The sequence below is a fragment of the Gymnogyps californianus genome, chromosome 1 (genome assembly GCF_018139145.2).
Source record: "Gymnogyps californianus isolate 813 chromosome 1, ASM1813914v2, whole genome shotgun sequence".
Classification (NCBI taxonomy): Eukaryota; Metazoa; Chordata; class Aves; order Accipitriformes; family Cathartidae; genus Gymnogyps; species Gymnogyps californianus.
In genome coordinates, this window is record NC_059471.1 from 73,077,281 (window position 1) to 73,097,191 (window position 19,911).

The 19,911-nt window shown below is 41.3% G+C and overlaps 1 protein-coding gene across 1 annotated transcript in view; it reads right to left on the reverse strand.

Annotated features, from left to right (window-relative positions):
- Nucleotides 1-4,554: 4,554 nt before the first annotated feature.
- ATP10A (ATPase phospholipid transporting 10A (putative)) overlaps nucleotides 4,555-19,911 on the reverse strand; it is a 118,300-nt gene continuing 102,943 nt past the window's right edge. The window contains exons 15-21 of the mRNA XM_050914159.1: nucleotides 18,093-18,169; nucleotides 14,298-14,423; nucleotides 9,748-9,948; nucleotides 6,852-6,932; nucleotides 6,657-6,761; nucleotides 6,135-6,322; nucleotides 4,555-5,437 (exon numbers count right to left, since the gene is read on the reverse strand). Coding sequence (XP_050770116.1) covers nucleotides 4,732-5,437; nucleotides 6,135-6,322; nucleotides 6,657-6,761; nucleotides 6,852-6,932; nucleotides 9,748-9,948; nucleotides 14,298-14,423; nucleotides 18,093-18,169 — 1,484 coding nt within the window. The 3' untranslated portion in view covers nucleotides 4,555-4,731. The remainder of the gene's footprint in view (nucleotides 5,438-6,134; nucleotides 6,323-6,656; nucleotides 6,762-6,851; nucleotides 6,933-9,747; nucleotides 9,949-14,297; nucleotides 14,424-18,092; nucleotides 18,170-19,911) is intronic.

Genomic DNA, 19,911 nt, shown 5'->3' on the forward strand with positions numbered 1-19,911 from the left:
CCTCACAGCACATGGCCTATTGTATCATCAGCATCATTTTTCTGAACTGCCACGTGCACTCAGTTACAAAACACACTGCTGAATTTAATGCTGGACTGAATAATGCCCGAGGTGCTGAGCAGTCTGGATCAAGAACTAGCTGCTACAAAAACATCTGGCTATTTATTTTTTTTTAGTTCAGGTTTTGATGCAGATTTTATGATTAGGGCAGGAATTGTCACTCCCAGATGACTCAACCATATGCAGTTCTGACGGAGTTTATTTTAAGCTGAATATCTCCACATACTGCAACCAGTATTCATGCAAAACCCTTTTAGGTAACACCTGTGATGGACAAACCTCCTCAAATCCTCCGTATCTGCTGTATGTGGATCGGGTGATCTGCCTACAGCATTTAGGCTGTATAAGCCTTGAGTGGAGCCAAATGTGAGCATGACGCTTAGAAAGCTGGCCCAAGACATAATGAAGCGGCACTCGTTGATTAAGTGGGTAGGGCCTGCAGGAGATGTACTGGGAGCAAGCGCAGACTGTGGCCCGAGGCAGTATCGGGTGTGAATAAATGATGAGTCAAGGTTCAATGCAAGGTAGTTGAGAGAGTCACATAATGGAAGCAAGAGCAGTCTCTGGTTGAATAATTTGAAAGGGCCTGAGGAAATTTTACTAGTTAAACGATGGGCTCTCCCCATCAAGGAAGCACTTAAATCAATACAGGGTGCCACTGGATTTGGCCACAGTGAGAAGTCAGCACTGTCATCAGCTTTCCAGTTCATGAAAAGCACAGAAGATCATTTAATGGCCATCAGGGGGTAGGGCCGTGGTTCCACAGCCGACGCAGGAGGATGGCAAACAGGTGCACGACTGTCTGAGCACACAGAGCGGTGATGTGTAGCTGGAAAATCTTGGAAAAAATACTGGAGCGTTGTTTTGTTCCTGTTTTGACATTTATATGCCCGGTTCCAGTGCACTGGCATATATGGGAGATACAATGTCAGATTAGAGTGCTAACCTGATAGAAGAGTTCTGGCTGTTACTCAAAGACCTTTACACATCCAAGAGAAATTTATAAAATGGATAAATCACTAATTATCACATAAATAGGAGTAAGAAATATGGAATGCTGTGATGCTTAAGTCACAGCTCTCTTCTTCTCAGTCATTAATTTCAGCCAGACTGCTTCAGCCGGCAACCTCAAGCAGATGTAGCAGTGCTTGCAGAGTTCAGTGCAAGCATTTGAAAGAGTGTACAGGGAGCTGTTGTTGGTAATAGACTGAAACTGGGCATTGTTTTAATCGCCTTGTGGAATCTTTTAATAAACAGTTGCATGCTTTTTGAGCATTGGCCTCATGAATTTAAAGCTTTGTTTTGCCTGATATGACAACTGCTCACCTGCACCGACAAGAGTAACTTAAAAAGTTTATTTCTGTTTTACTGAAATCAATGTATACAGCTTCAAAAAGCTATTAGTATTTGTTTAGTTAAAATGCTTCAAATATTAATAGCAGCTTCAAAATGTTGACAAGCCCTAAAGCCCAGCAAGTAACATGCTTTGATGTGTTTGTCTTCTGGCAGCTGAAGAGAGAACTGATTTGAAATGAAAAGAATCAGCTTGCTTAATATTTTCTTTCCAAATGTGAAATCTGTTAGTTTTTTTTCTCCAAACTGTGGTTTAAATTACATTTTATTTATATTATTTTACAATTTATCTCCCAAAAGAAAATGGAGACATCTTGCTTACTGACATCCTACTGACCTGGTTCAGTGCCCCTAGGTATCTCGCTGTGTAGTTTTGGCACACAGAGGCCTCAGTGTGGCACATCTTCCTATCTATCTGCAAGCACGCAAGCAATCCTGCTGAGGTCACTGCTCCATTAAGGTCAGAGGGATTATTTGGTTTATTTAAGATTAAACTCATACATGTTTGCAGGACTGCCGCCATAATAAAGATATTTTATCTTTTAGTACGAAGGGAGCATTTACACTTCAGGCATTTCAAAATATATCTCTAAGGATTTTTTTTTTTTGAAACACTGAAAACACAAATCTTGTATCACAAAGGCACAGCTAGCGAGGAATTTAGGTTCTTTTTGATGAGAATATCATCAAATACAGCTCTGAGCCAAAGCCCAGTGATGTTCCAGCCCTTTCTGCTGCCAGCACCAGGCAAGTCCCGTGAAGGCCTGCGGGACACGAAATGTGCTGTGGAAAGATGCAGAGGGGTCAATAAGCTCGAGACAACCTCACCTGCCTGCTGGGGCTGCTGCAGTAACTGAGAGAGGGCACACACACGTGACATCCATGGCAAGCTCCTGCTACAACCCCACAACACTCTTAGACTGAATTTAACGTCTTGCAAACCTATGAACTCTGCCCACCTGGTATCCGATAATGTGTCCTTCTGTGAGATCCTGTTTTACAAGCAGAGGAAGGTTTCTAACCAGATGGCAACATTTACACATTTCAAAGTGTCATTCGATTTCCCCTCTGACATTAAAAGACACTGCAGCTCCACGCAGGCGAGTTATTTACAATGGTAATCTCTGCACAGTTTGTGTTAAATACAGCCAGCTACCCTTGCAAAAAATTACCTGCAAAGTCATCCCAACAGAGTTACTATCAAGATCGAAAAGGCTGGTAGCGCAAGTAAAGATGTCTAAACTCAGAGTTGTCTCACCCGACTAGAGACACTTGCAAAGGAGGTTTCTCCACCTGAGCCAAGTCCCACAGGTTCCCTTTCTGGAGAGCAGAAACAAGTGCTCCGAGGGCGTGGGACTCTGCCCTGCTTTAGAGGTGTGTGTCAGGACGCACACCCCAGCGGCTGCCGGCTTGCGTTGGCACCCACAGGGCAGATGCCCACCTACCTTCATGGAAACTGAGTGCCCACCCTTACTGCCCCATTTCTATCATAATTAGTATAAAGCAGAGAAATGTCAAGATATTTTCAGCCAGTAAGAAATGAGCCAATAGGTGTGCTTTCCTCCGCTAAAATCTACACACATAAACCCAAGTTCCCCTTTAACCAGAGGCTAAAAGGAAGTTGTGCTTCAGGTGCATTTTTTTTTTAATCAATCTCATGCTTAAAGCTGTTCACAGGAGACTGAAAGAGTCCCTGAGCGTCTTTGCCCTGTCCCTAGTCAATTCTAATCCCCAAATGCAGTTTAGCTACATGTAGGTGTGTCATGTTTCATGAGGGTAACATATTTACAGGCTGACAGCTCTTATTTAGCTTGCTTTCATCTCTTCCTTTCATTGGCATTTTACAGTTTCATATTATCAATTCTGTCTTTGGGAAGGAGGCCAGTGTACAAACCTTTGAAAAAAAAGATCCCGAGTGGATTAGCAAGTGACACATGGGAGGCACTGTGGCTTAACGGGTTGAGGCAATCCATGCAGGAGGCAGGTCGCCTGGCACAGACCGTGGCACGAACAAGTTCTGGCCTTACGCAACTGGCGGCAAGCAAGGCAAAGGCCGTCTGAAAATCTGTGATGAGGAAACGAAGAAGTGCAGCAGCTAGTGCATACATGGTCATGGTGACTAGATATGAAAGAACCAAGCAGCCTGCCAAGGCTAAACCCCCCCCGGGATCCGGCAGGCCGGCACAGCGCAGTCGCACACCCACGTACCAGTGGCAGTTTGTGATGTACAAACCACATAAGGTCGGCTCAGGCATAACCTCAGAAAGCAGTGCAGCTCCCTACTTTCGGGACTGGAGCTAGCCTGTCTTAGACCAGGCTCAAGTACCTCTGCATAGCACTGCACCCTCGCAGCTGGTCATGCCCCTTCCTGATCACCAAGGACTTGATTTAACCTGGCTGAAACAACAGTGAAGGTGCCTAACAAAACTCCACCCTGCCTGTCCTCCACCCCCCACTAGCAAGCAGGACTGACTTCTTCAGCAAAACCAGCCTCCTCGTGGTAGTGCCCCAGCACAGAAGATCACAGACCCTCTCAGCGCAAGCTCTACAGCAGACACAATGCACCAGCTCTTTGCCACCAAATCACTCCTCGCAAACAAGCAGCAGCTTTTCATCAGAAGTTGAACAGCCTGATGTAAGGCCATGCGGCCAAATGCTAGCTACTCCAAGCGAAGGGCTGAATTACTATTAATGCCAGACTGGGAAGTCACTTTGCAATATGGATGGTCATTTATTTATTGTTTTATCATGACACGTAAAATGCTATGGCTGCAATACCAAAATATGGTGTCACTTAAAAAATACCGGTATTATTAATGCGGTGGTAAGATACTGTTAACATTTACAGAGAGGTGTATTGTAATTTGATAGTCTTGCCTAATGGTTGCTCCAGTGACAAAACACCCTGGCAAGCAGATGATGGATGGAATACAGTGCCTATTTATTACCATGTTTTTTCTGCCTTGATTACTGAATGGTCTATAATGATATCAATAATTCTTACTGAATCTAATCCTTTTGAATATGGTAGATAGGTCCTTTGCTTTTACAGTATGTGTCAGAATAGAAGAGAAGCATCTGAAAAATAAAGAGACGGCATTTCCTTACAAAATGAGATGAAAAAATAAAACAATATAAATGGAACTTTCAAGTGTTTCTTTTTATATTTAAAGCTCTCATTTCAATATACTGTATTTAAACATTCTTAAATAATCATTCTGTACCTTTGATTTTCTGTTTCATCTTTGGAAACAAATAGAGTAATCTCACCATAAATGTGTGCAAATAGAAAATATATAAATATATTTAAGGCCCATGTCATAAAAAGGTGGTCTCGGAATTGTCACTTTTACAATGATCAGCTGGGGTCCCTTTCATTTTGTCCTGAAAGTTATTTGAGCTGTGTTCTTTTAAGCCTTTGAAGTCCACATGCAAAGAAGAGCCAAGCACACACATACTGTCCTGTGTTTCATTTTGTAAACTGCTTGATGACACCTGTAGAACAGTCCCAATGCGACTGAACAGCGGAGTTGATGTGATCCACTTCAACAAACTGAAGTCTGCTTGGTCAATTGCTGAGCTCCACGGGAACGCTGTTCCCACAGGCAACGACTCCATCTCCGAAGTGCTGTGTCCAACTTCATGAAATCCCATGGACCTTTCCAGACTACTTGCTGATGAGGGGACCTCGTTTTCCCCATACAACACAGCACCCTGGGGAGAGGCAGCCACAGTCTGATCTGTTGTATGTTCTGCCTTTGTGTGCTCTTGGAAAAGTGACTCACTTGTTTGAGGAGATGTTGGCAAAGGTGTGCTTTGGTTATAAGCCTTATAACAATCACTAGCATTTGAGCCAAGGCTTGGTGAGAAGCTGCCTGCAAAGGGTTGTGTCTGACGTATTGTTTCCTTTACATTCAACTTGGTCAGAAGCTGGGTCCGAATCTCTGGGGATAGTTTACTCAGCTGGCGTCCAAGCTGAAGCTGGGTGGGGAATAGTGTTCCCTGAAGGGTTCTGTACAGAAATCTGCAAGAGGAGAATGCACACATGAAAAGAACTGAAAGAAGGACGTACCCAAGATATTAGTAAGACAAAATATCCAAGACAGAAGTACAACACAGAAAAGTAAGAGAGTTTTATGTGCCTTTCTTATGTTTGACACAAGAAAGCTTGCAGATTAAAAGCTCTGAATGCTGTGCTAATATTTTGACTAATAACAAGCAGTGTCATAAATCTGCGCCTTTAGCCAGTGATCCACCTTGTGATTACACACGGTCTTTCATCTTTCCTGACGAGGAATCAAAGGCAATGGGATCAGTCTGCAGAGCAGGCCTCCTACATCCATAAGTAGGCAAGTAAGTCCACAACATACTATCAGAATTTCTGTACTGTGCATGTTATGGGAGGATGGGTTGAATCTGGAAGCATCACAGGAAACCTCACAGGGTAGCAAATCTCTGCATGGCCAGGAGGTTCAACCAACAGTCTACAGTTATCCCACTCCTGTGGTCTATGGCCAGGACCTGTGGTCTGTTCCTGTGGTCAGGAGCACAGAAGAGGTTAGACAACCTGACTTCATATAATCAGCCGCTGAAAAAAATTGACTTGGCTGGTAAGGCAAAAAGAAAGAGGGGGAGTGGAAAAAGAAACGTTTCTTGCCCTCCCAACCATATGCATAAAGTGCTTTCATATATGAGAAAAGATATGAGAGAAGATACAATACCTGGGCAGCAATGCAACGACTGGTGATATAATGCAAGTGAAATAGAACATAGGTTCTCCCATCAGCCTTTCCATAGTCCAGTAGGGATTGGATGGAGGATGGCATACTGGGCAGGAAGCATTGTAAACCAGAGCCACAAAGAAAAATAAAAGGATACTGAAGATGCAAGACGACCAGTGGAGGAAAGTCTAGAACAAAAAACCAACAAAAGAATAATGATTCTTTATATTCTCAGAAATTTGCTGTGATTCTGAATTAAAACTTCTTAATTTCTGGAGTCAAATCCATGCACAGCAAAGAGTTTAGAGCCTTGTATTTTCAAAAATTCTTATTATAGATACAATACTACAAAGCTGTTAGCAGATCACAGTTTAAAACCTTTTTCATGTTTGCTTAAAATGCTTGCTAAAAATAGAATGTGCTGAGGGAACGAAACGACCATCTTCTGTTTTTGAAGTATGGCACTAAGAAAAGAATTACATATATGCCAGCTAGTTGCTATGTAGGCTGTGGGTACCTTACCCAAGTTTTGGTTTCAATAGCCAAATGTAGTATGATGGTGAAAAGAGCTATTGTGGTGATGGGAGTTCCCCAGGAGAAGATATCCACCTCCGAATCATAGTAAGTCTGTAAAGAAGGAGACAGAATTTAGCCCAAGCTGTGTTGCCAGTTCTCCTCAAAATGCTTGAAATAGAACGACTTAAACCAAACACTTACGAAATAGGGGATGAAGAAGCAAACCAGGCTTTGATACATAGCATCAATCATGTTCATCCAAAACATGTGGGGTTGGTACTCCTGTGGCATAAAAAAAATTAAGAAAATCAGAGCCTAATGAAAATGCTATTTGCTGGGATAGGTGTTTTGAGGGGGATATTCCAATGGGCACTTTTAAGGGCTTGTGCAAATAGCTTCACAACTTTGGCCAATCAGTTAAATACCCTCAGGGATGAAGTATGAAGAGTCTACCTTCAAGTCACTCTGTTCTGGGAGGAGACTCTTCTTTTTTTTTTCCCTGGCAGAGGGTGTAATTTGAATCTGACACTCAGGCCAGCAAACATTTATGAAGGTGCCCAACTTTATGCACTACAGTTAGACCACTGATTTCAGGAGAAGTTCTCTGGGTGTAAGCACGTGAGTAAATGGGGTTTATATCACGTACATACAAGCACAGGGTATTTATTCACAAGAGAGAAAATAGAAAATGCACACATACTTAGACAAGAACATCCACAACAATGATTTTTAGCAGTAATTCATGCAGCAATGTATGCTATATTATAAATACATATGTAAAACATACGCTGTTATAAATACGTATATAAAACATATATATACATATATCTGTGTGCGCACACAAAATTGCTTGCTAAGAAACAATATTAAACTAACATTTTGGTTTAAAGAAATATACAGTTGCAGGGGTATGGATGGTCATGTAAAAGACCTAGACATAGGGAATAATAGTTTGTAAATGGCAAAATATTTATTTAATTTTGGGATATAGGCTACATCTCCAACCACTGCGTTCATCAGGGCTCCTTCCCTCTATGGAGAATATCACTGCAGCCTAAAAATGGGAACTGAAAGATGCTTAGAAAGAATTACGGTGTTCTTTGGCCTACTGAAATAACATGTGGTTAAGCACTGGAACAGTTTGCTCAGAGGGACTGTGGAATCTCCATTGCTGGAGACATTTAAAACCGGACTAGATAAAGACCCGAGCAACCTCATCTAGCTTTGAAGCTGTTTTGACCAGAGGTCTGGATCTGATGGCCTCCAGATAATTCTACAGGGTTTGAATTGGTGATATCTTTTTGAAAGAGATCCTACCTGAAGCAGGATTTTTGGCAAGTTTTTAAAATGCCTTTTTTTGCCTAGTGAGAATATGCTCATTAGATTTCAAACAAACTTAGAACGGTCCCTGGGCTTGCCTATGAGAAATAACCGTACTGTGAACCTGGGAGACTTCCCCTCAGTTTGCCAGCTGAAGACAGGCAGACACAACTCCCCAACAAGCTTAAGCCATTACAAGATTTCTATCACCTTAAAAATGTGCAAGAAAGGAAGGTATTAATGTTACAGATCTTTAAAGTGCAATGCACTGGAACAGAAGAAATGTAGAGAATGGAAAACAACAGCTGGGTGAAAAAGAGAGAATTTGGACTGAAGCACTAAAAATAAGTTACACTAAAATTCTCCTTTCATCTTTCCAGGACAGTGTCTAGCAATGTCACTAGATGTGTGGGGTACCAAATGCAGCTGTACAGTTAGAGGCAAAAAACACTCACTGTCTCCTCTCAGAGGGCACAATGTCAGATACTTTTAAGAAAGGCTTTTGCCTTGGAAGCAATGTCTCAATATGGATAGTTTTGCCAAGCAGAAAGATTTTCCCACTGTAGCTGTAATTACCAGAAATGGTTTGGCTCGAATCCCTCCTGCAATTCCTTCTGTTTTCGTTGTACAATTCAAGCAGATGGGGACAAGGTGTTTTCAACAGACATTTCAGCTGAATCTGTCATCTGCTGGTGACTACTCCCCTCAGAGTCTAAGTCTATCAACCTCCGTGCTTACTCCTAAAGCCATCTTTCTCTTCTGACTGTTTGTAAAGGGCTGGGGCCTGAAGTTTTGAGTAAGTACTGTGACGTTATTCTGTGAAAGTCCACACTAGTCTACAAGGTATAATCCGCTTTACTTTTGTGGTTATTTGTGAGCCTGGACCATGAGGGAGGTGTTCAGCTTAGGCTGACTGTCATGGTTTAACCCCAGCCAGCAGCTAAGCACCACGCAGCTGCTCCCTCACTCCCCCTGCCCGCTCCCAGTGGGACTGGGAGGAAGATCGGAAAAAAAAAAGTAAAACTCGTGGGTTGAGATAAGAACAGTTTAATAACTAAAGTAAAATATAATACTAACAATAATAATAACAAAATATAATAATAATAATATGTAATGAAAAGGAATATAACAAAAGAAAAGGAGAGGGGGGGAAAAAGAAAAAAAAAGACAAAAACAGTGATGCACAATGCAATTGCTCACCACCCACTGACCAATGCCAGAGCCCCGATCCGCCCCCCCGGCCAACTCCCCTCAGTTTATATACTGGGCATGACATTCCATCATATAGAATATCCCTTTGGCTAGTTCAGGTCAGCTGCCCCGGCTGTGCTCCCTCCCAGCTTCTTGCACACCTGCTTGCTGGCAGAGCATGGGAAACTGAAAAGTCCTTAACTTAAGATAAGCACTACTTAGCAACAACTAACATATCAGTGTGTTATCAACATCATCCTCACACTAAATCCAAAACATAGCACTGTACCAGCTACTAAGAAGAAAATTAACTCCATCCTAGCTGAAACCAGGACACTGACTTAAAGCATCCGGCTTCTCTCCTGTTACATATTTCAAAATATAGCTGTTTTGTTTGTTTGTTTGTTTGTTTTAAATGTACTTTTGGCATTTAGATACTTTGACTCAGATGAGAAATATAACGAAATAATAATAGTGACTTCTCAGACTGTTTTTATCAGTCATCCGCCCTTTGGGAGCAGGGTTCGTTTTCAGCTGAAACTAAAGATGTTTAGGAAAAAAATTACAAAAAGCAAGACGTTTTTACCTCCATATTTTGGCCACTTTTATAAAGCTGAGGTACAGCAATTAACACTTCAGCTGGCACGTCCTTATCCAGCACACCAGTAATCAGTTGTGGAAGAGAAGAGAAGAGTAAATTAAAGAAGATGAGATACCACTGATCAACCATCGATGAGCCAGAGAACCCGCAGTAGAACTGGTACCAGAAGAGAAGGGCCACAAACATCTGAAACAGAACGAGCAATGCTGTAAATATGAGAAGATAAGCAGAATCATCATCCCATTGTGTTCTGAAACCATTCTGATTGCAGTTCTGCAAGGACTTATCTATGAACACTAAACACGTGAGCAATCCTTCTAAGGATACCTAGTCTTTAACTCGCTGTTCCTGATGCCTGAACCACTTAGCTAAGCTGCAAACATTTGGCACGCCTGCAAGTCTTTGTGCTGCTGGAACCTCAGATCTCAGGTGTCAGGGATGACTTCACACAAAATTAACTTTCAGTTCAAGTGAAACTCTGAGGTGCAATTTAACTAACCGTAAAAAGCTCTCCCAGCCAACGCTGACCTCTAGGTATATCAGTACTGATCTGATAGCACTTACATTACTATCATAAGAATAAGCATTTCCACAATAATATCCTCTGCTGGCTTGACATGTTTTGGAAGGCTCTGCTGGTCTACAACAGGTAAATGCAGAGCTTTTTTGCAAGACCAACATGAGACTAGCAGCAGCAAGGGAGGTGAAACTGTAAGGTCTAGCAAAGTTGTCTTAACTATTCTATCTCCGTGCTTTGAAATTCAGCAAATCAGCAGTGCTGTAAAGATTCCTCAGTGTCTCCCTTACTCTTCAGCTGTATAAAGAAATCAGCTGCATACACAACTGCAGTGGGATTGTTCATGTAGTTGGGTTGGAATCACCCAAAAAGGGACAAACCACACAACTCATTTCTTCTACAATCTCTGCAGCATGGAGAATCCACAGGTTTTTAGGGCTCAGGAGAGGTGTTGATCTCACCTGGTGAGGGGGGATTTGAGGCCTAGAAAAAGACGGGCAGCTTCCTAGGAAGGAAATAAATCCCCACTCTTGGTCCCCCTAAAACTGCAATTTTTATTATTCTTTGTCAAGTGATTAACACTAAACGGAAGGCAACCAGAAAAACCTTGGCAACTGTCTCTCGAGGGTTTTCCCCATTTTAACCATGAAGAAGGGAAATGTCATGATCTCTCCTTTGACTTCCTCTTCTTTTTGTATTCTGTTCTCAAAAGCTTTCAGCCAGCTGGACTATATTAACCCTTCATCATTTTTAGATATACAGAGGAAAATATAGATCTGTTCTATCTGTACACCAAAATGTGGTTGAAATTTAAACATAGGAGAAAGAAAAAAGCTATGGTCTGCTTAGGCAGTGAAAACTGCTATAAGGAGAGTAAGCCTATCCTGTGAAGGGCAATTGCCACAGAATGAGGGTCAGTCTGCTGTATGTAAATGTATATATATATATAGTATATATATGTTCAGGCAATGTTTGCATACTATGTTGAAGTGGCTTGTATATCCGCACCAACATACGTCTCACTGTGAGCCCATACTATAAACTAACCTATTAAAAGTTAAATGGCAGTATTTTTTTAAGGATCACCTCTAGAAATGTTTCTGTAAATACATTTATGGAAAAATATCTTCCTCTGGCCAAAACAAGACCGAGTTACCAGAGCTTACCCTCTTCAGTACAGTTGGCTGGGAAATGGCAATTTAATTTCAAAATTGAACAGATTTTGAAATTTATTTCCTTTCCACACCCAAAACCCAAGAAAACTTCCTGAGTCTTTTCTCAAAACGGTAGTGCAATAAATATGTGAATTTAGATACTTTTCTCTCACTCATTTGAAATAAACAAAATCCAGCTAATCCTGGACCTAAGAAATTTTCCTCTCTAGAGCCTTGCTAAAATTAACCTGTCTTGGAAACAGTTTGGCTCTGACAAAAATGGGTAGTTTGATGAAAATACAGTCAGCTGAAAATTTTCCTACCACCTCTACTACAGGTCTCAGTAGTGCTGTCAAAGAAAGCTGTACAAATAGATGATATTTCAGTAACCAAGCTTAAATCAGATTCTTTTCCCCTGAAATTTTATTTTGGATTAAACAAGTGTTTAATTTAATTTCATATATAATGTTTCCTCCTGCTTCTGTGCATTACCCCCCTGAAAAAGTCAAAACAAATTTACATAAAAATTGAATTAGATTTTAAATAAAAAAGGTTTCCTTTTTTCCCCCCAGATGAGACTGTTTTACGAATGTGGCCCCAAACAATTTCTCGGTGAATGAAGTATATGTCAAAAAATGTCCAGTGTTGTGTTGCAGAGATAATGTATAAAGGGGAAGAAGCAGTGCATGCTTGTACAGTTAGAATTTTGTTTACATGAAATCCCTTTTCATCAAGCTCAGATATTTCCAGTCACGCTATGTTTTAGTTTGTATTTTACTTGCATTTTTATTATCTCCACCAAGCCAAACATCTTCTTGGATAAGTCATCTGAGTTTCCAAATGGCTTTTGCAGAAATTTGGAGTTTAAACTTTGAGTTAGATAGGTTCTAGCGGAGAATGGAAAATTTTGTAATATGAGCAAATGGGGAAAAAAACACTTGAGGAAACAGAAAACTTGCAGAACGTTTGCAGTGTAGCTATCTTGACTCTCTGTGGAGAATCATCCAGAATAGTCTCCTTGCAAAAGGATCAGGTGCTCACATCTTTCATTTTTGAATATTCTTTCCTTAAGGGCAGGCACTGTGTCAGACATATTCATGTCTATATGCTGGATACCCCACTACAGTTTTAGAGTCAGTAGCAACAAGTAATGCTCAGAAAGCTCTCAAGGCTGCCAAAGCAGAGCCAACACAAAGAGATTTCTTCAGTTATATTCTAGCCTTGAGGCAGCAGCTTCTGAAAATGTCTTACTAAAAATGGCATGATAAACAATACTCGTAATCAAGGGGAGTTGTATCAAAGGAAATGGAAGAATTTACAAGAGCTGAACAAAAATGTAGATGTATAAACAGCATCTCTGGCTGCTGATTGCTGGAATGTCTTATGTGTATTACTTCTTTTTTTCTTATTTTAATGTAAGATGGCTCTGCATACAGTTCTTGGAAGTTCAGATTCGACACTGTCAAGCCAAAGGGTATCCTGGAAACATACAGCACTGGGGGTGGGAGTACAGATGTTCAGCATCATTCAGGATCAAGCCTTAAAACTCAGGCATTTGAACACCAGCACATGTTTCACTGTTGTGCTTCCACACGTGGCTCTCCACTCAGTGCAGCATTATTTAAATCTGCTTGCTATTTCAGATTCAGGCAGCAGTTCAGACCATCCAAGTCCCTTCTTTCTTTTGTGTCTGGAAGGGTGCTTGCATGCAGTTTCTGATCAGACCACAGAAGGTACTTTAACACGCTTGTGTTAACACAAAGACGCTTTATTAATTCTTTAGCTCCCTTAGGTATCCCCATGATGATCAAAATTTTGAGCAAATGATGGTCTTCTCCTGAGAAAATACCTACCTTCAGACTGAGATCAGATGGGGATTAGTCAGGCCAAGAGAAATTTGCATTAAAAAGTTGCCACTGATTAAAAAAATTGAGGATTAGATTGAATTTGGAAAACAACTTTTACAAAATTGAGAGCTACTTTTTTTCTGATATTGAGGATAAAATCCAGTCTCCTGCTCACAGTTCACACATTGCCCTCTGGAGCAAAGAGAGGTCTGAGAGCTCTGGCTCTCCTCTTTTTCCTGCTTCTTCATATCCCTTGTTCCCAAGGTGATTTGTAGCTGTTGCAAGTGAGCAGATCTGTGTCCTGCCAGTGACTCCCACCCAGCTGATGGAATTCTTGGTTGTCTTGTTAGGCAGTTTTCAATCAATCATCTTTGTACTCCAGGATCAATGCAAAGGGCCTTTGTTAGGGCCAAGGAGTCGAGCTGCTACTGGCTCAGTGCCCAGTACTGGACTAACTCCCATTTCATACACCAGGGAGGAAACGCAGACCTGTAGTCTGTTCTTTACCACGGTGTGCTTCCTTTCTAATGAACTCCTTTGGTTAGTAGGGAGTAAGATAAATCAAGAAAAAAACCTTCCCAATCTCTGCATCTGAGACACAGAGAGGACTCAAATTATCTCAGTTCACTAGGGAATAAGTACAGTGATTCATAAGCAATGATGAGATAGGGTCAGGAGAAAACATGCTCAACTGCTACTTTGGACCAATGCTGGATGGCTTTGGCATTAAAGACTCCTGTGTCTAGCCAGCTAAATTCTGCAAAACTGCTCTATAAAGAAACTTTTCTTAAGCAGTGCTTGTTATTTCTGTTACCTAATTTGCACATCCAGCAGCACACTGTAGCTGTTATGGAGAGGGTCCTGTATTTCTGCAAATGGCAGCCAGCTGTCTTTCAACTCTGCAAATTTCTTTGCAGCTTATTTATAAACCATTTGAAGGCTGACCTAATGCTCACTTAGCACAAAATAAACCCTGGAAACATGTGGTGGCATAAAGCTGCCAAGTCAAACACTTACGGCATTTTTGTAGAAGAAATACAGCACCATGTTGGCGAGTCGGGAATAACACCAGTGGCCATGAACAAGCAAGAGCTTCTCCAAATGCCGGAACCTTGGGATTGCAAAGTCGCTTGCCATCACCGCCTTTAATGAAAGAAAAGTTGGAATCATTATTGTAAAGCGTCACTTTCAACACCAACAGTGAATCTAGTCATCTTCTCAACTCATACAGTCAATGGAAATTGTACTGATGAAGAACGAAATCCATTACAGTGCATCTGAAATGCAGCTATTGCTGCATTGATTTGGAATACCCGGCAGCAAACCCGGCAGCTTGGCAGAACATGCAAGGTGACCCGGTCCTCACCCAAAGGAGATTACAGGCTACGTCTCAGATGGTGCCAAGCAGCAGCAAAAAGCGAGAGGTGGGAGAATGGCTGGCAATGGCAGTTGCATGAGCATGAAGGCTCACAGCCCGCGTGTGAACATCTTGGTGGCTGTAACATCTTTCTCTGTAAAAACTACAGGGTACTTACAGGGCAAAATGAATTTCCAGAGAATAAAATAAGAAAAGCACAATTAAGTGGTTGCATCACAATTATTGGACTTTGAAAGACAAAACAATAAAAATATTAGTTTTAATTAAATTTGCAATCCTGGCTTATAAAGTTTACTCAGCTGTCCTGAGATATCAGTATTTTGAGGGACTTTTAAAATCACATGTTTTCTAGAACTGTCTATGAAAAAAATCACACTAGATGAGACTCCTCTGGGACTGTGCAGACTGCCAAATCACATTGACAAAATGAATCACCCCGTTTCTCTCTACTTCTGACTAAAATTCAGGGTACTGTACATCTAGATGAGACCTTCTTGTAAATGATGGTGTTATCACAGTTGTTTCACTATTTTCCTTATCCCCAGGATCACACTAAGATTTTATTTAATATTATTTTACATTTCATTTTCTATTTTGGTATCACCTTTCTTCTCACAGTTCAGTAAAAACATGAGGAAAGGTGAAAACCTCCAAAGGAACAATGTCTTCCTCACACTCTGCAGGGTATATTTTGGCTGTATTTTTAAATGAGAGACATCTTTCCTTTTAATTTTTCCTAATTCCCTTTCTTGGTAAATTATCAAAAGGGCTCAGTGTGCCGAAGTAAGTGCTTGTAGAAGCTATTAAAATAAACTCTAAAACAGTATGCAAGAGAAGGTGTAATAATGCATTGTAATTTAAGCTGTAGATGTATATAAGCACTGGGACATTTTTTAATATGTTGACACATCCTGGGATTTCTCAGGTACTGAGATACACTTGTTATAACCTCCCTGCACAGAACAGTCTGATTTGTCTTGCAGACATACAGCTGTCTTGCAGTTTGAGGACAATAGAGCTGTGCTATGTCTGCTTCCTTGTCCTCCACCCCATCTCAGCCTATTCCAATGTCAAAACAAAACCGCTAGCTTCTTTTCAGTTGTGCTTCTAACATAGTACTTCACCACACATTGTGATAAGTGTCGGGGTTTTTTTCTTTTTTATTCCATTTTGATTACAGTGAGGAACATAGTGAGGAAGACAGTGTTATCCAATTACATTTGCATGTTTATTTCGTCTCAAAATATCCCCTTGATTTTCACATTTTTATTTTTTCTTCCAGCTTTTTCACAGGAAAAAGTGATTCATGCTCCATGTGCTTCCATAGAATGTGGAAAGAAAATAAATCAGAGAGCACTGCTGTTTTAGACATCTAAATGCTCAACGCCTTCTGAGTACCTGCATGTGTAAGATTCTGACACTTGTTTATAGTAAAGAGGCCTGCATGGTTCCTTAGGACCTTGCAGTAAAGGAAGGGATCTGTAAACATTTTCCACTCTGCTGAACTTTCATTTAGAAAAAAACAGGTAGTTTAATGGGTTAATGAGCAAATAGCTTTCAGATTTGAATACACTGCAAAAGCCAGGAGCATTTGAGGACTGGTTATTGTAAGTGTATGAGCTCAACTGAAAGTGGCATAATTGGGAGAGGACTAAAAAAAAAGCTATGAGCGCTATATGTCTGCATTAGGGAAAAAAGTGATCTGAATTAATACATAGGTGATAGGAGCTGATAAGTTCATAAGAGATGATAAGACCCAAGGAGTTTGGGGCAGACTTTTTTGAATTGATACGCTTGGAGGGGACCCCACAAAAACAGTCTCCTCTGGGCTCTCTGGAGCCCGGACTGCCTGCAGAAGTTATGCAAAGCTCTCAGAGCCTGGTGAAGGCTGTGGAACAACAAATACATTTGGTATCAGCTTAATCCAAGACTTCCTTTTCTCCTGCCCTCTCCGGCCATCAAAGTCAGACTCATAGGCTCTATGGCTGGGATGCCATAGGCACAATGAATATCTGAATATTTTTGTGGTAGCTTCTTTCCAGCTTAATTTACAGCTGCTAACATGTTTGGAGAAGCATTTTTAATGGATTGCAGGCCTGCAGTCTGTCTGTTTGAAGAGCGCTGATGGACATCCATTTGCCCTGGAGACCACTTTGACTGAACCCACTGGATGACTACAAGAAGGAGAACAAGTGTAATAGCTCTGCTGGGTCAGGCTGAAGCCCGTCTTCCCTAGTATCCAGCTTCCAACAACAGCCAAGAGAGGATGCCTTTGGAAGAGTATATGAATAAATAAGAAAAACATCTACTGACTTTTTCCCAGAGTACTGTCCTAGCTTCTGGTGATCTGCATGTCAGAAAATGCACAAAGCTGACATCCAAGTTCATAGCTCAGTTAAATTTTTGTTTCATAAATTTGTGTGTTGACCCAAATAAATTACGGCATTCATGAAATCCCATGGAATAAAATTCTATAGCCAACTTGTGCACTGTGTGAAGGAGGCCCTTCCTCCCTTTTGAGCAAAACATCCAGCCACCGTTGCAAAGAATGCAATGTGGGTCAGAGAGCCACCCGCCAGTAACTAAGTTAAGGAGCATGCTCATCTCTGTGTCTGACTGCCATGTCTGGTGCTAACACTGCAACTGAACCGCCCTAGCAGCAGAGGAGGCAGAGGTAATAGGTAATACAGTAGGTAATACATCCTGTACATATACATCCTCTCTTCTGGGGATGGGAGAAGTGCCTCTTATACAGTGGTAAACACAGTAATCACAGGCTGAACACATCCAAAAGACTACAGGGCAAGTCCCCATATCTTGCTGTTCCCTGTGGCAGGAAAGGGGGAGAAAATGAAGACTTGGAATAGTGCGTAGGGAGCAGTGGTTCTGCAAAGGGCTGCAATCTTCTCTTTCTTCACTGTTCTGCTGTCTGAATAGGCTGAGTGAGCGAGATGTGTGGGTGGCTGGGCTAAGGGTCACCACCACACCATGCAAATAAACTGCATCAGCTGGATGGGCTTGTGCAGCTGCTCCACAGGAGAAGTATACCAAAGCAATACAGGAGAGAGGAGAATAGAAGCCAGAATAAGGTGAACCTTTATTTCCTAAATAATGCATAGCTGAGCTTTTTTTGTCCTTTAAATAAGTATTTAATAAATGATTTCTTAAAAGATATTGCTTAGAGGGACCTGATCAGTTGAATTTTCTGAGAAGGTAGCATGTTTAAACTCACCACAGATCTGAGAACAAACACAAGCTCAAACTCAAGCTGAAAGCATCCTTATGATGTGCAACTGGCACTCCTGAGAACAACTTGCTGCTTCTCCTTTATTTGTGCTGGCTATCCAAAGACAGCTTGGTCAAGCTGACATATGGGAAGTGCCTATTTCACCCTTTCATGGGAGTGCTTTTCAGTGAACGAGCAACATCATTACCTGCATGCCTTCTTGACCAGAGATCCCCACGCCAACATCTGCCACCTGGATCATGCTGACATCATTAGCACCATCACCTAAAGATGACAAGATACAGTTTTGTTGTCACTAGTAGACCAGGAACAGTTAGCAGCAGCAAAGCAAAGGAAAACCAGTTGTTACTGAGTGTTGGCTGAGTTTATTAAGGGAGATGTGTACTGAGTGTTGGCTGAGTATAGTAAGGGAGATGTGGGGTAGGAAAGGATCCATCTTTGGAATATAAAGTTCAACGCTTGGCAAAGCTGCCAAGACATTCTGATCTTTGTAGACTTTTTTTATCATGGAAAAGTGAAAATAAACCAAATCCCTCTCTTTTTAGTAAGACCTAAAATTCAAGTATCTGGCCTGAATGGCACAAATACTAAAACACTGGAAGGCTGAAAATGAGCTTCCCAATACTTCTGTTTCCTGATTAACTGTCTGCCTGCAATCAGGTATGACTAAGAATGAAATGTGCATGGAGGCCTAAAGCCAATGAGAATGTCTACACAGTAAAAAGTACAATAAAGTTAAAAAGTAGATGAATTCTTGACTTGGGTTGACCAGTGCGAGATCTTTAATACACCCATCACAGGTAGATTTAACTGCAATGGTTGCACAGTCACCATCTCCTGCTCTGCTTCCCGTCATGATACCACAAGTGATAGGTGCCATAGAAAGGATACCAGAATGGGACATGTATCTACTTCTTAACCTCTTAAATTTACAGCCAGTGTGCTAGTGGAAAATGAAACTGTATTAGCTGATGACAAGACACTTGGTTTTAAACTTCAGTGGCCGAGACATACATTCACATCTCACTCCAGTTTCCCTGCTGTTGGCACATATGAGAGTGGTATCTGCTCACCTGACAAAGCTGATGTTTTTTGACTGTGCAACGCAACCCCAAGTTAGCTCATGTTGGTTAAAAGGGAGGACGTATACAGCTAGGCTTTTAAGCCAGAGCAGGAGCTTGAGTTCAACTCACAGGCTCAAGATGCTCAGAACGAATGAAAACACAAGCTGCCCAGTCTCCACTAGTGTTTTTAAGCATTATGGATAATTCAAGTTAACCAGCCAGACATTTTTGACAACATATGCAAATGATCATGTCCACAGTCAGTCAGCCAAAGATATAAATTCAGTATGAGGAGGGCATATTTGAGCTAGATATAATATAGTGAGCGTGAGGATTATTATAATCAGCACACATTTGGTGTTGTGAATGTCACAGGAGTCTGGCAATTATTAGATGCACGTAGAGTTTCTCATGGGTAGGTCCAACTCACATGTGTTGCTGCTATGATTAACCAAGACAGGTAGATGAAAGCTAGTGTGTTTGTGACAATATATGCTGCAATCATATCTTCTAATGCAACACGAGCCTAAACTTGAGATAGGGAAAGAAGAGCTGGTTGACTTTTCTTATGTAAAAATCATGCAAACATGGAAGATGCTGCCAGATTTAAAATAGGGTGACCGACAAAATCTCCCCTTCACCAACTGAGTGATTAGCTGGGAATAAGTGTAAGTGCTGGCATGATGCCAGTCATAAATCCATTCTCTATACTGACAAGGCCAACTCATATCCTGTCCTGTATGGCCGACTTGTGATGAAAAACGCAGAACCTTGAGTTTAAACATGATTGGATGAAACAACACTGAGCACAATGTTGTTCTGTGTAATACAGTGATTGCAAAATGGTGTTCTGCACAGCATCAGCTAACCCAATTCTTCACAGCTGTGTTCAGACATGCCAAAACCTCATAGCATACCTGGGTCCCGATTACCTAACTTCTG